The sequence below is a fragment of the Agelaius tricolor genome, unplaced genomic scaffold (genome assembly GCF_023055355.1).
Source record: "Agelaius tricolor isolate 1412-34295 unplaced genomic scaffold, bAgeTri1.0.p SCAF_15, whole genome shotgun sequence".
Taxonomy (NCBI): Eukaryota; Metazoa; Chordata; class Aves; order Passeriformes; family Icteridae; genus Agelaius; species Agelaius tricolor.
In genome coordinates this window covers 21,556,439-21,569,605 of record NW_027269275.1, presented here as the reverse complement: position 1 = coordinate 21,569,605, position 13,167 = coordinate 21,556,439, and the positions used below count along the sequence as shown (strand labels likewise).

At 54.1% G+C, this 13,167-nt stretch overlaps 1 protein-coding gene across 4 annotated transcripts in view; it reads right to left on the bottom strand.

Moving 5' to 3' along the window:
* Positions 1-13,167, bottom strand: part of ZFHX3 (zinc finger homeobox 3) — a 126,893-nt gene that overhangs the window by 28,288 nt on the left and 85,438 nt on the right. For 3 of the 4 annotated variants that reach the window (XM_071440931.1, XM_071440930.1, XM_071440932.1), the window contains one exon: positions 2,656-2,763. In XM_071440931.1, the coding sequence (XP_071297032.1) occupies positions 2,656-2,763 (108 nt within the window). The remainder of the gene's footprint in view (positions 1-2,655; positions 2,764-13,167) is intronic. The other variant, XM_071440933.1, reaches the window with a different exon arrangement.

Genomic DNA, 13,167 nt, shown 5'->3' with positions numbered 1-13,167 from the left:
CATCACTGGCTTTCAGCCCACACCTCTCCAGCTCTCCATCTTCACACCTGGCTCAGAGGCTTTTCCTAAGGTCAGCCAGTCCATCCAAAGCAGGACAGACCAAGCCTGCCCTATTTCTGATGGCAGCTCCTCTATAATCTTCTTGAAAGACCTCTGAGGAACCTTCCCAGAAAACCCACTCCAATGCTTAAGCCACAGGCTGTACAGGAGGACTTTTAAAAAATTTGTTATCTAACATTAATCTTTCTCCCTTCAATTTAAGCCCCTTGTGTCTTCTTGTCTGCATCCTCAACATGGAGAACAAATAATTTCCTTCCTTTCAGAAACATTTCATGCACAAGACTTATCTTGTCCTCCTCTTTGGTCTTCTTTCAAGTCAAATAAGCCTATTTATTTAATTTTATTCCCCTGACTGATGCTGCACTGTTCTGGGTTTTTCTGGTGTTTGGGCTTTCGGAAATTGCTGCCCAGCCTCCCCAGCACCCCAGCTCAGGAATGGAGATATTTCCAGGACTAATGAAAGCCACCAGTGGTACAGTATTGTCACCTACACTGCTCTGTCTGTGCTTCACTTCAGCCTGTCCTGACAGTGGCACTGAAAGCCTTCCCAAGGAGACACTGACTCCAAACAGGACCTTCTTCACATGGAGGGAAATTGGGTCGTGTTGACATGATTTGTTCTTGACAAATCTGTGTCGACTGTTCCTCATCTCATTATCTTCCCATCAGCACTTACAAACAGTTGTTTGGTCAATTCCCGGGGAAATCTGGGGCAGAGATGGCAGGTGTACAGTTCCCCAGCCACTCCTCCACCAGGGACAAGCCCCGTGTCTGTCCCTCATTGCACCTCCCTCTCTGCACAGCACCAGAGAGAGCAGCTGGCAGGATTGAGCTGCTCCGGGCACCGTGTCCCAGCAGCCAGGTACAGTGCAGCAGGTCAGGGACAGCACTCAGCATCACAAGGGCTCTGCACCCATCCCCTGGTACCTGGGGGACAGGCTCTCCCCAGGCCGTGCTGCTCTGCTCAGTCAGGGAAAGGCAAAGGAGGTTTCATGTTCTTTAGCTTTATGACACTGTGGTCACAGCCTCTCCTCCAAGGAGAGCTTCCTGGAACTGCCTGCTCCCCCCCCCTGCCCACAGCTCCACTGGCACCAGGTATTGTGTCCCTGCACTCTTCTCTCCTGGGGCTGCCAGGTATAATCTGACCCAGCTTCTGTCCCTTCCCATGTCTGAGCTCCAGCAGGACTGTCAACACACCCACGTTCCTCGAGGACAAGAGCAGGAACAAGAGCAAGGTGTGTGCCTCCCTTGCACCCTGGCTGGACAGCAGCTATTGTAACACAATCTGGCTTTAAGCTCAGGGGGTGGTGGTGCATGTTTGGAAGCAGCCTGAGCCCAGCACCGGCCCATCACACACAAGGCTGTCCCACACCCCATGGGCTCACAGCCTGCTCTGTGTCCTCCCCACACTGCTCCCTTTGCAGACCCCATGGAGCTGTCCCGTTTCTGATCTGCTCCTTGGCTCACCAACACTGGGTTAGGAATTTCACTGGCAAGGTGAAGAAATGAAACCATCCAGATCCAGAGTCTCTGGACAGAAAGGGGTTTAAAAAGTAGGCTCCTCATGTTTCCTTACATATTTTGAGATATAATCTTTGCACACAGATCAGCCTTTTTAAGTGCTTCAGGTTTGGGCAAAGAGCCCTATTTACCCCTGAAGAGATTTAATCAAGAAACAAAACTTACATCTGTCTGTGACACTTCACAAAATGGTTGTGCTCAGCATCACACAATCCCACACAATGAACTGAGACTAAAACCCACCTACAGCCAAGCCAAATTGCAATTCCAGGTTAAGAACCAGTATGTGATGGGAGGGAACACACAGAGCAACCTCAGCCCACTCTGAGAGCACAAAGCTCACGAGCCCCCAGGGCCCAGCTTGCTCTCTGCACCACTGGGGACACATCTCCACTGACTGAGGCTGACATGGGCCGGGACTGTAACTGTGGAGGTCAAATACCACATCCCACTTGGGAAGACAATTTAAGACAAAGTATCTTTGTCTGGGGCTCACCAAGAGGCAGCCATGAAGGCAGCAGGAGAGGGCTGCCTGGAAGAAGCTTTTCTAAGGGTTTCTGAGGGTTTCTGAGGCATTGCACTGACCAACACCGAGCCTGCCAACCAAACGGGACCTGGAGCCAGAACTGCTGTGTCCTGGGCCAAGGAAAATCAACGCCACCTTCAGCACCTCGGGCCTGGAGCCAGGCTGGAGAGGGCAGCGAGGACCAGGTGAGGGTGGGAGATGGATGGCGCTCTCCAGGGCGGGACAATCACAGAATCACCAAATGACATGCTCAGTCCAACCAGGTGCTGGTGCTGGCAGGAGGGGCTGTGCCCTGGTGCCCTTGTGCCCCTCCTCTCCCACTGCTGATCCCCATTGCCCAGGGCCAGTCCCAGAGCACCACGGCCCAGCCCGACCCGCCGCAACTCCAGCTACTGAGAGCCTTCACGTGACACTTGTGTCACACTGACACTGCCACATTGTGCTCAGCTGAAAACGGTTCGTGGACCACTGTTTTTTCCACCTCCCCTTCCTGGATTTGAAGAAAACGAGGGACCAAACAGCACCTCTGCTAAATCACAGAATCATACCTGTCCATTTACTCTGGTCCTTGTCCCCTGCACTGTCTTGCTCCTTGGCAGGTTCCTCAGCATCACCAGCTGTTTCATTGGGCCCTTCCACATCTTCACTGGGTTCTTCTGAAACAAGAAAAGCAGAAAGTGTGACACAGACATGGAAGGCAGGACAGAACTGGGAGCTGCCAAAGAGTAGGAGCAACAGCAAAGGCTGTGCACAAGTGTTGGGTGGCAGGTCATCAGCATCCCCCAGGGTTCTCCCAGCACACCTGCTCATTGGTCAAGACAGAAACTGAAAGAACTGAGAGATGAAGACAAAACAAACCTCTCCTACTTCTACCCTGGAGCTGCTGAGGGCCCCTGAGGTGTCATGTACAGTGACATGGTTCTCTACACAATAAGGTTCTACCCAGCCACCTCAGGGACTACAGAAGCATGAGCGAGTGACCAGAGCCTGCAGCACCTTCAGCCTCATCCTTCCTCCTCATCCCCATCTCAAGCTCTTCAGCCCCAGTGGCAGGGTGCAGAACTGGCCCTGCTCACCAAGATGCCAGAGCCACTGCATCAAATGACACCATCCCTCCTGGCCAGAGCAAGCTCGGAGCGGGCTGGTGTGCTGCAGCCCCAGCCCCGACACGAGGCACAGGAGGAACTCGCTGGCAGCCTTGCCTGCATCCCAGCACGGGGAGAGCCTGCAAACCCAGGCAGCACCATGCAGGTGCAGAAACATGGAGGAAACACTCAGTGAAGTGCTGAAAGCTCAGAACAGAACATGGGGCACCATGGTCCTGCCCATAATGGGCACAGAGTGTGGGGGGCAGCTCCACTCCAAGGTCAGGTGGGCTCTGGGAGAGAGCTGTGGCTGCCAGACCCCTCCCTTACACCAGGGTGTAACAGCCACGTTATCATCTGCCATCATGGGTATTAACATACAGTCCTGTAACTGACAGGGGTTACCCCACCACTGGGATAAAAGAGGCACTTTTAGGCCATTATACCCATTTTTAGGCAGGATCGTTTAGAACTTTAACTCACATTGTCTGGTCATGGTAAACCCCATGAACCCACGCAATCCTGAGATTCACCTGCACCACCTAACGGGTTCAAGCACCAACCCCCCTCCTCCTCCTAACAAAAAGAGGGCTAGAAATTCAGATTAAAAGTATATATTAGCAGCTTGCAGATACTCAGCAGTGCTGTTTGAGGATATGACAGCCTAAACTGGGAGTGAGAGGGGAGATGGGTGGCAGTGCTGACAAAGGCATCCAACATGTAGAAAGACACATATCACTGGTGGAGGGTGAGATGGGCAGTCTGCCATGTGAGCTGAGTGCTCAGGTTTGCTGGGAGAAGGGCTGTGAAACCAGCAGTTGGGTTCACATTCCAGAAATTAAAATTCCAATATTTTTTCCACTCTAGGGAAAAAACACAACAAACCATCCCCACCCCAACCCCACCACCCTGGTGCCTTCAAACCACTTCACACAGGGCAAGGGTGTCCCTTCAGCTGGGGCAGCTGCTGTGGGAGCAGATTTTAGCTGGTTTTATTAAAAACGTTTGGTAATGGTTTTCTATATTTAATTTAAATCATTTTAACCATTCTTGGCTGGCTCAGGTGCTCCGAGGCCCCCAGGACAGCGTGCCCATGGGCCACAGCCCATCACCAATGCCCTGAGAGAGCCCCCAGCCCAGAGCCCCCAGCCCAGAGCCCCCCAGCCCAGAGCCCCCCAGCCCAGAGCCCCATCCCAGAGCCCCCCGGCTCAGATTCTCAGCCCAGAGCCCCCCAGCCCAGAGCCCCCCAGCCCGGAGCCCCCAGCCCAGAGCCCCCCAGCCCAGAGCCCCCCAGCCCGGAGCCCCCAGCCCGGAGCCCCCAGCCCGGAGCCCCCCAGCCCGGAGCCCCCAGCCCGGAGCCCCCAGCCCGGAGCCCCCCGGCTCAGATTCTCAGCCCAGAGCCCCCCAGCCCAGAGCCCCCCAGCCCAGAGCCCCCCGGCTCAGATTCTCAGCCCAGAGCCCCCAGCCCAGAGCCCCAGCCCCGGATCCCGGCCCGGCTGCACAACAAAGGGCTCCTGGTGCAGCGGCACTCCCAGCTGCGACCCGGAGGTGTCAGCATCGGCATGGGAGGAAGAGGAAGGGCGAGCCAGGCTCAGCCGCTGTCTGGGCTCTAACCTGAGCATGTGGAAATAATACGTGTCTTCCAGTGTGCTGTCTGGTTCGAGGGGAATAAAATAGGACATTCATAAGCAGTTACACCATCTGTCTTTATACCATCATCATCATCAACAAGGGAAAAAATAGCTCTTTAAAATGGATGAAAGCCCAGGCTGACAGTAACCGGAAAAATGTGAGCTATGAATACCAATAACGGGAGAAAATGATTAAAAAACAAGGCTACAAACAGCAAGTCCCCAACATGGCTGGGCTGCAGCTCCTCACGTCCATCCACCAGCAGCCTGGACTGAGCCCCCACATCGCTGGCAGTGAGCACCCCACAGTCGGGCACCAGGAACGGAGCTCTGTGGACACAAACTGCTCCTGCCCCAACACCCTCGGCCAGGCAGAGGGCAGGGAGCAGATCCAGCTGCACACCCTCCTCCTGCTCCACCCTGAGCTTTTTTCTGAAAAGCAATTTTTTCTAAAGCAGGATGGGAAGGGAGCAGAGTCTAAGACATGTACCCAGGGAGACTCTGAACTAGCTTGGGTAGGTCCCATCCCATCCCTGCTCAGCCCCTTGCTGCCAGGGGAGGGGAGGCACTGACTCCATCTCCTCGTGATCCCCTTCCAGCAGAGCCCTCTGCAAGGCCCAGGCTGCTCTGCTCACCGTGCCCAGTCTGGCACAGCCACCCAGGGACGCTGGGGACAGCCACCCCAGCCGAGCTGGCTCCGTGTGCTGAGCGGGCTCTGACCTGCTGAGAACCTGCCTCCAGCACCCACAGCTGTGCCTGACCCAGCCTCCACCCCACAGGCCTCAGCACTGACAGGAAAAGCAGCCAAGGCCCTGCTCCTGAAAGCTCTGTGCCCACGCTCTCTGAGCCAGCGGCTGAGCCACAGCGGCTGCTCCATGGTCTGGAAAACCAACACCTGTGTGAAGGCACCATCCACCCACCCATCCATCCATCCATCCATCCATCCATCCACCAATCCATCCATCATCCATCCATCCATCCATCCACCAATCCATCCATCCACCAATCCATCCATCCATCCATCCATCCATCCATCCATCCATCCATCCATCCACCAATCCATCCGTCCATCCATCCATCCATCCATCAATCCATCCATCCACCAATCCGTCCATCCATCCATCCATCCATCCATCCATCCATCCATCCATCCATCCATCCACCAATCCGTCCATCCATCCATCCATCCATCCATCCATCCATCCATCCGTCCATCCATCCATCCATCATCCATCCATCCATCCATCCATCATACATCCATCCATCATCCATCCATCCATCCATCCATCCATCCATCCATCCATCCATCCATCATCCATCCATCCATCCATCCATCATCCATCCATCCATCCATCCATCCACCCACCCATCCATCCATCAATCCATCCATCCACCCATCCATCCGTCCACCAATCCATCCGTCCATCCATCCATCCATCCATCCATCCATCCATCCATCCATCCACCAATCCATCCATCCATCCATCCATCCGTCCATCCATCCATCCGTCCACCCATCCGTCCATCCATCCATCCATCCATCCATCCATCCATCCATCCACCCACCCATCCATCCATCAATCCATCCATCCATCCATCATCCATCCATCCATCCACCAATTCATCCATCCATCCATCCATCCATCCATCCATCATCCATCCATCCATCCATCCATCCATCCACCCACCCATCCATCCATCAATCCATCCATCCACCCATCCATCCGTCCACCAATCCATCCGTCCATCCATCCATCCATCCATCCATCCATCCATCCATCCATCCATCCACCAATCCATCCATCCATCCATCCATCCGTCCATCCATCCATCCGTCCACCCATCCGTCCATCCATCCATCCATCCATCCATCCATCCATCCATCCACCCACCCATCCATCCATCAATCCATCCATCCATCCATCATCCATCCATCCATCCACCAATTCATCCATCCATCCATCCATCCATCCATCCATCCATCCATCCATCTATCCATCCACCCACCCACCCACCCAGCATCCATCCATCCCCTGTACTCCTTGGGGCATCCCTCTCTGAGGACAGGCTGGCAGCAGTCTGGTAGGGAAAGGTCTGCTCCTCCCCTCAATCCACCACAAGGAGCTTCCACTGCCACTGCAAACTGCACCGAGCAGAGCCCAGCACCACCCTCATGACATGGCCCACAGGACCCACCTGCACAGAGTGCAGACCACGCCAAGAGCAGCTCCTGAGGCTGAACAAGCAGTGGTCAGCAAGTTGTAGGGAACTTACTTCCAAACCACCACAACCTTTTCACCAGCACCTGACCCCTCCTCCCCAAAGCTGCCCGTTCTGTTTGGACTTCAGAGGTGCAAGAGCTGCTGCTGTGGGATTTGTATGGGGGATCATGTCCCTGGGAAATCCAAACAACGCACACTGTGCACAGGTTGCCATGCCAGAGCTCCCTGAGTCCATGCTGGTGTATCAATAACTTTTAAAAGGAATTTTCCCACTGCTAGGGCTCAGGGCAACACTGAGAGCAAGAAGTGCTGCCCCTGGAGCCAAAGGAGCTGCTCTTCCATCTCAATCCACCTGCCCCACACAAAATCCTAGGCAGAGTCTTTGCTTCCTTCATGAATAAATCATTTTAGAGAGCAGTATTTCCTTTTAATTTAAAATTAAACCATTCACTAAGCAGGGGGGGAGGGAGGAGGGGGAAGAGCAGGAGAAGAGTCTGGAAAATCACAAGTATCTGACTTCTGCAGAGGTCAGGGAACCTCTGACTCAGTCACACACCAAAATGTACCCAAACTGCACAGGATCACAGCACTGAGGTCTGTCCCTTCCCAGACCCAGGAAGTTTGAGAGCTGGAGAAGCCGGCAAATGCTGATGGGATCCAGACCAGCTTGAACAGCTCGACCTCTCACCTCCTCTTCTCCCAGCCAGGTTTTCCTTAACAAACCCAGATCTCTTATCCGAGGGGATAAAGGGCATTTCTGGGGTGGCGAAAATGCAGGCATGGGAAAGAGCGTGCGCTGCCTCTCCACCCTCCGGCAGGCTGAGAGCTGAGAAACATTAGCTGTCATGAACCACAATCAAATCAGGTTTGAAATATTTAGCAGTGGCTTGGAAAATGTGGCGGTGCAGCTCTGACAGGCGAGATGTGCAGACACCCATTTTCCATTATAATGGAAATATCAAGCCTGTTCTGAATATGTATAACCTAGAAAAATGTATTGATTTTTCATTCGGCATTAAAAAAATGAAATACCCTGCAGCTGTCAAAAGCCTTTTGTTAAAAGCTCATCTTTCCTGGAATGAGGGTTACCAGAAACAAGTTTTAATTGTACACAGGGTCTCTCCTTTGGAACAAAAAGAATCTGTGATGCTCCCTTTTTCAGGATAAGTAGCCAAAAAAGCCGACAGAAAGACAGGCCTGAGCCCTGGCTGCTGGCTGCACACCACGGCTGTCAGGGAGGCGAGGGCTGGCTGAGCCAGGCTCAACACCATAAACCTGACCCACAGCCATAAACCTGACCCACAGCCCAGCTGCTGTCACTGGTACAACCCTGACCCACAGCCCAACTGCTGCCACTGGTGTACACCTGACCCACAGCCATAAACCTGACCCACAGCCCAGCTGCTGCCACTGGATAAACCTGACCCACAGCCATAAACCTGACCCACAGCCCAACTGCTGTCAGTGGTGTAAACCCAAGCCCCCCCGGCCCCGTGTAGAGAGGTTTGGGTCCATATGGAGGAGGAGGAGGAGGGAGGTCCATAGTGGGTCGATGCCCTCCTGCATCCTGGAAGCCCAGGACCAGCTCAGCTGCCCCGAGCTGTGCCAGGTCACCGTGCAGGGCCTGGTGCAGCTGACTCAGGGAGGGTCACCAGGAGGCCCAGGGAGGGCAGTCCCAGCTCACACCACGCCCTGGGCCCAGCACACTCTGCTGTGCTCACAGAGCAGAGATGGAGCCCAGATGGGGGGCTGACCTCAGCTCCCACTCAGGATGCAGGCATGGGCTGCAACTCCATCTGTGCCAGCTCCTAACGGGATTACTCTACATCAGCTTGTTCATTCCTACTGTTTCCTGAAAGGAAAAGCAGGACTCCCAGCAGTGCAAAGGCAGCACTAAGCAAGGTTACCGAGAGGAATGCCACAGAGCTCCATCCTGGATGCAAAGCTGGTGAATGAGTCCCACCTGACAAAGGGCTGCAGGAAGACAATAAAATACTACATGTACCTTGGTTTAATGAACTTATTTCCCAGACAGCTCCACTCCAGAGCATGGCCAGAGCATCTCTGCTGCTTTCACTGACAAACACAAACTGCTGACTGTGGCATGCTCAGCTGACACGGACATCAGAGAGTCACAGAATTATTTTGGCTTGGGAGGGACCTTCAAGACCATTTTGTTCCAAACCCCTGACATAAGCAGAGACACCTTCCACTAGACCAGGTTGCTCCAAACCCATCAAACCCGGCCTTGAACACAGCCAGGGATGGAGCATGCACAACCTTGGGAGAACATCACCATTCTCCCACTCCCTGGCAACAAGGCTGTCCACGTTTTTGCAAACTGGGCTATATTTTAAGCCAGTGAAACCCAACAGGGACTTACCCCCTTTAATTTCAGTAGGACTGGAAAGGTTGCTGTTATTTTCACACATGAAACATAAAAAAAAAGGCAAATTCCTTGAGCATGTTTGTAGTGGAGCGTGATGTGATTGTGTTGTCATTTATGGGAAATAATCGCAAGCCCATCTCTCCCTTTCCCCCCATTTTCCAGTCCAAATAACCATGAAAAATTACACTTCAATGTCAGGAGGACAACAAAGGAGGGGCTTTCTCCTGCGGCTTGACGGCTTTTCAGCCTCCCCTTTCTTGGACAAAAACTACCTTCAATTCTGTTTCATTTTAAATGTGATCTAACAAATGCATCTTGACAAGTTCCTTTCTCTTTTTCTTTTAAACAGTATTTTGCACAGTTTAACCTAGCTCCAAACTGGAATCAGCTGGAAAGGAGATGCATGCAAAAACACAAACACAGATCAAAGAGCAAAACAAAAGAGGCCATCTCCAGGTCCAGGTCTGCAGGGAGAGGACAGAGCAGTCCCCACTCAGAGACCTGCAGGACAAGGGCCCAGAGACAATGGGACCCGTGGGAGGAAGAAGATGGAGGAGCTGGATGGCAGAGGTGACAGGGCAGGGGCACAGGAAAGGTGCCCTGTGGACAGGTGCCCAGCCCCTCTCTGTGATGGAAGACAACCCCAGCCTTCTGCTAACACACCTGGTGGGACTACTCGAGCAGACAAGGGCAGCTTCTGTACAATCATGGAACCGTTTGGGTTGGAAAAGCCCTCTAAGACCACTGAGTCCCACTGCTCCTCCAGCACTGTCAGGGCTTCCACTGACCCGCATCCCCAGGTACCACATCCACATGGGTTTTAAATCCTGCCAGAGATGGCAACTCTACCCCTGCCCTGGGCAGCTGTGCCAGGGCTGGACAGCCCTCTCCAGGAAGGAATTTTCCCAACACACGACCTAAACCTCCCCTGGCACAACTGGAGGCCGTCTCCCCTTATCCTGTTCCATGTTCCTTGGGACGAGAGCAGTGCAGGCCCTCACCAGACTGTGCCGGTAGAGCAAGAGGTGCTTTCTGCTCACTGGGAATACAGGCTCACTTCAGAAAAGCTGTGGAGATCCACAAACAAACCAGCGCTGATGCCAAGCTGAAGTTAATAGCCAACTTTAGCAACTTCACAGCAAGGTACATCTTGAGAACACTGTAACTATAACAAAAATGAGCTATAATTAATTCATGCTTAGCCTTAGGGGCTGAATATGCACAGGAGAGCTCCCAACAACCTTAACCCATCATCCTCCCAAACCACACTTAAATGAAACACTAAAATGTCCTCTTTCTGGGTTGTTTTTTTTTTTTTTAAATATACAATTCCTACTCTGTTCTCCCTCTCCATGGTATTGCTCCAAGGAAAAGTTAATTAATGTCTTGCTGACCCTCTTTCTCCCCCTCCCCAACTGTTTCCCAATCTCAGCACATCTGGAGTTCTTTTAAGCTCAGCTAAAAACTTGGGAAAGCCATAATTGCAGTGCCCAGGTTTATGAACCACTGAAATATCCCAGCAGAGATAGACCACAAGTATCCCCCCGGACCACAAGCTCCCAACACAGACATGGGGCAGTGGGGCAGAGCGCTGGGGCTGATCCAGGGCAGGGGAGCAAGGGACGTCAGAGCTGGGGGCCGAGCATGGCAGGAGCCCCAAGGAGGACAGGGCGCATACGCCCAGCAGGATGCACAGACACTTTGGTGCCACAAGGGCAATACCTGGGCAGGTTCACCAGGCAGCAAAAAAGGCCTGGTAGAGCTGCAGTACCAAAGTTTTTGGTGTGAATGGCCACGGACTCACTTCACTGCAGAAGAACAGAGGCCATGGCAGCAAAGCAGTCCCTCGAAGACACAGCCCCACTTCCAAGTCCAGGGAGTCTTCACTCCCATGCCACTGCCAGCACCCTGAGAGCCCTCCCAGAGCAAACACCACCTGGGCTGGAGCACAGAAGGGAGCAGGTAACACAAGTGAGCTCTTGTAGGCACAACAAACAGCTGCTGAGGAGAGCAGGGAGGGCAGGCAGCCCCAGCTCTGCAGCCAAGGAGCCGCGCGTGAGGGGTCCCACAGCACCCTGCAGGGCAGGGATGGCCACAGCCTGCCCTGGCTCGCTAGCCCACCCCGGGGCTGCGTTAGTGCCACTGGCACAACGTCAGGAATTGCTCTTCCCTGGTACTAACGAGCTTGCAGCAGCAGCGACTGCAGCTCCTGGAGCCAGCAGCCCCTTTCCTGCACCTCTCCTGGCTTCAGGTAATTGAGAGTGACTGCAATTCCAGCGCTGGCTCTGCAGCGCTCAGCTGCACCGGGAGGGCAGGGGGTGCCAAGCGAAGCCTTTCCACTCACTCCCCACCCACTCACGGGGCAGCCCGTCCATGCCTGAGAACAGCAACACCACAGGGGCTGAGAGCAGCCAGGGGAGCTGAGCCCAGCCCAGCCCAGCCCAGCCCTGCTGACCCGGGACTCCTTTTGTTTTCCTTTTAATTTAAACCAACAGATGGGTTTCTTTTCAAGGAAACTACACCTTCATTCTTATTTCTTTTGCATCATCACAAAACCCCTTCCCCTGTGACGCCCACGTCTCCTGACACACACTGGGGAAGGATCTTCCACCTGTCATCATATCTCAGGTAGCAACAGAGAATGGCTGCTCCAGCTCCCAAGTGAAACAGAGGATCAAGAAAAAGGGAAGAGCACAGAGCAGCTCCCAATGAGACACGTGATGGTACTGATGGCGCTCAAGCTACCAGCCTGCAGCCAAGCAGGGAGGCAGAACCAGGTGGGCCATGCCAGGGGACTGGGAGGACAGAACCTTTCAGCCTCCCTGGGATGGTGCCTGGGCTCTGCAGCCCCCGAGCCTGGCCCTGGGATGGTGCCTGGGCTCTGCAGTCCCTGAGCCTGGCCCTGGGATGGTGCCTGGGCTCTGCAGTCCCTGAGCCTGGCCCTGGGATGGTGCCTGGGCTCTGCAGCCCCTGAGCCTGGCCCTGGGATGGTGCCTGGGCTCTGCAGTCCCTGAGCCTGGCCCTGGGATGGTGCCTGGGCTCTGCAGCCCCTGAGCCTGGCCCTGGGATGGTGCCTGGGCTCTGCAGCCCCTGAGCTGGCTCCTTCCCACTAACAAGGGCAGGTCAGGTGCTCTGGGGACTGGATCCACTCCTGGAACCTGGAGCAAGGCGCATGCACAGGTGGTGACTCCAGCAGAGGCCTGTGATAGGAATTTATTTCCCTCAATTACGGGCGCCTGTCCCCAGCCCCAGTTCATCAGCGCAGCAGAGCCAGTCAATGAAAGCCCTAACGCGCTAATCAGATGCACAGCGACTTCCTGCAGCCACCGGCTGCTCCGAGAATCACTGACAACTCTGAGATCCGGGCTTCCATCCAGTCCTGCCCCTCTCTGCTCCCTGGGCTCTGCCCATGGCCAGGCCAGAGGTGGTTCCCCTGCTGGTCCGAGGCGCTGCCTTGCGCTGCACACGTGTGTGGAGGGGCAGGCAGTGGAGCCCCTCTCCAAATGTTTTATCTCCATGCTCACAGGAATGAATCCCTCCTTGCTTCCAAGGATGAGTTACAGAGTCTCAGATTAAGATTTTAGGGTTTTTGTTGAGTTTGATATAAATATTTGTTCCCTTCAGCCCAAAACCATTCTGAAATAACTGGTGAATGCCTTGAGCAGAGAGAGAAGGGTCTAAATACCACCCTCACAGAGCAAATGTAAAACGAAAATGCCAGGGAAAAATCACT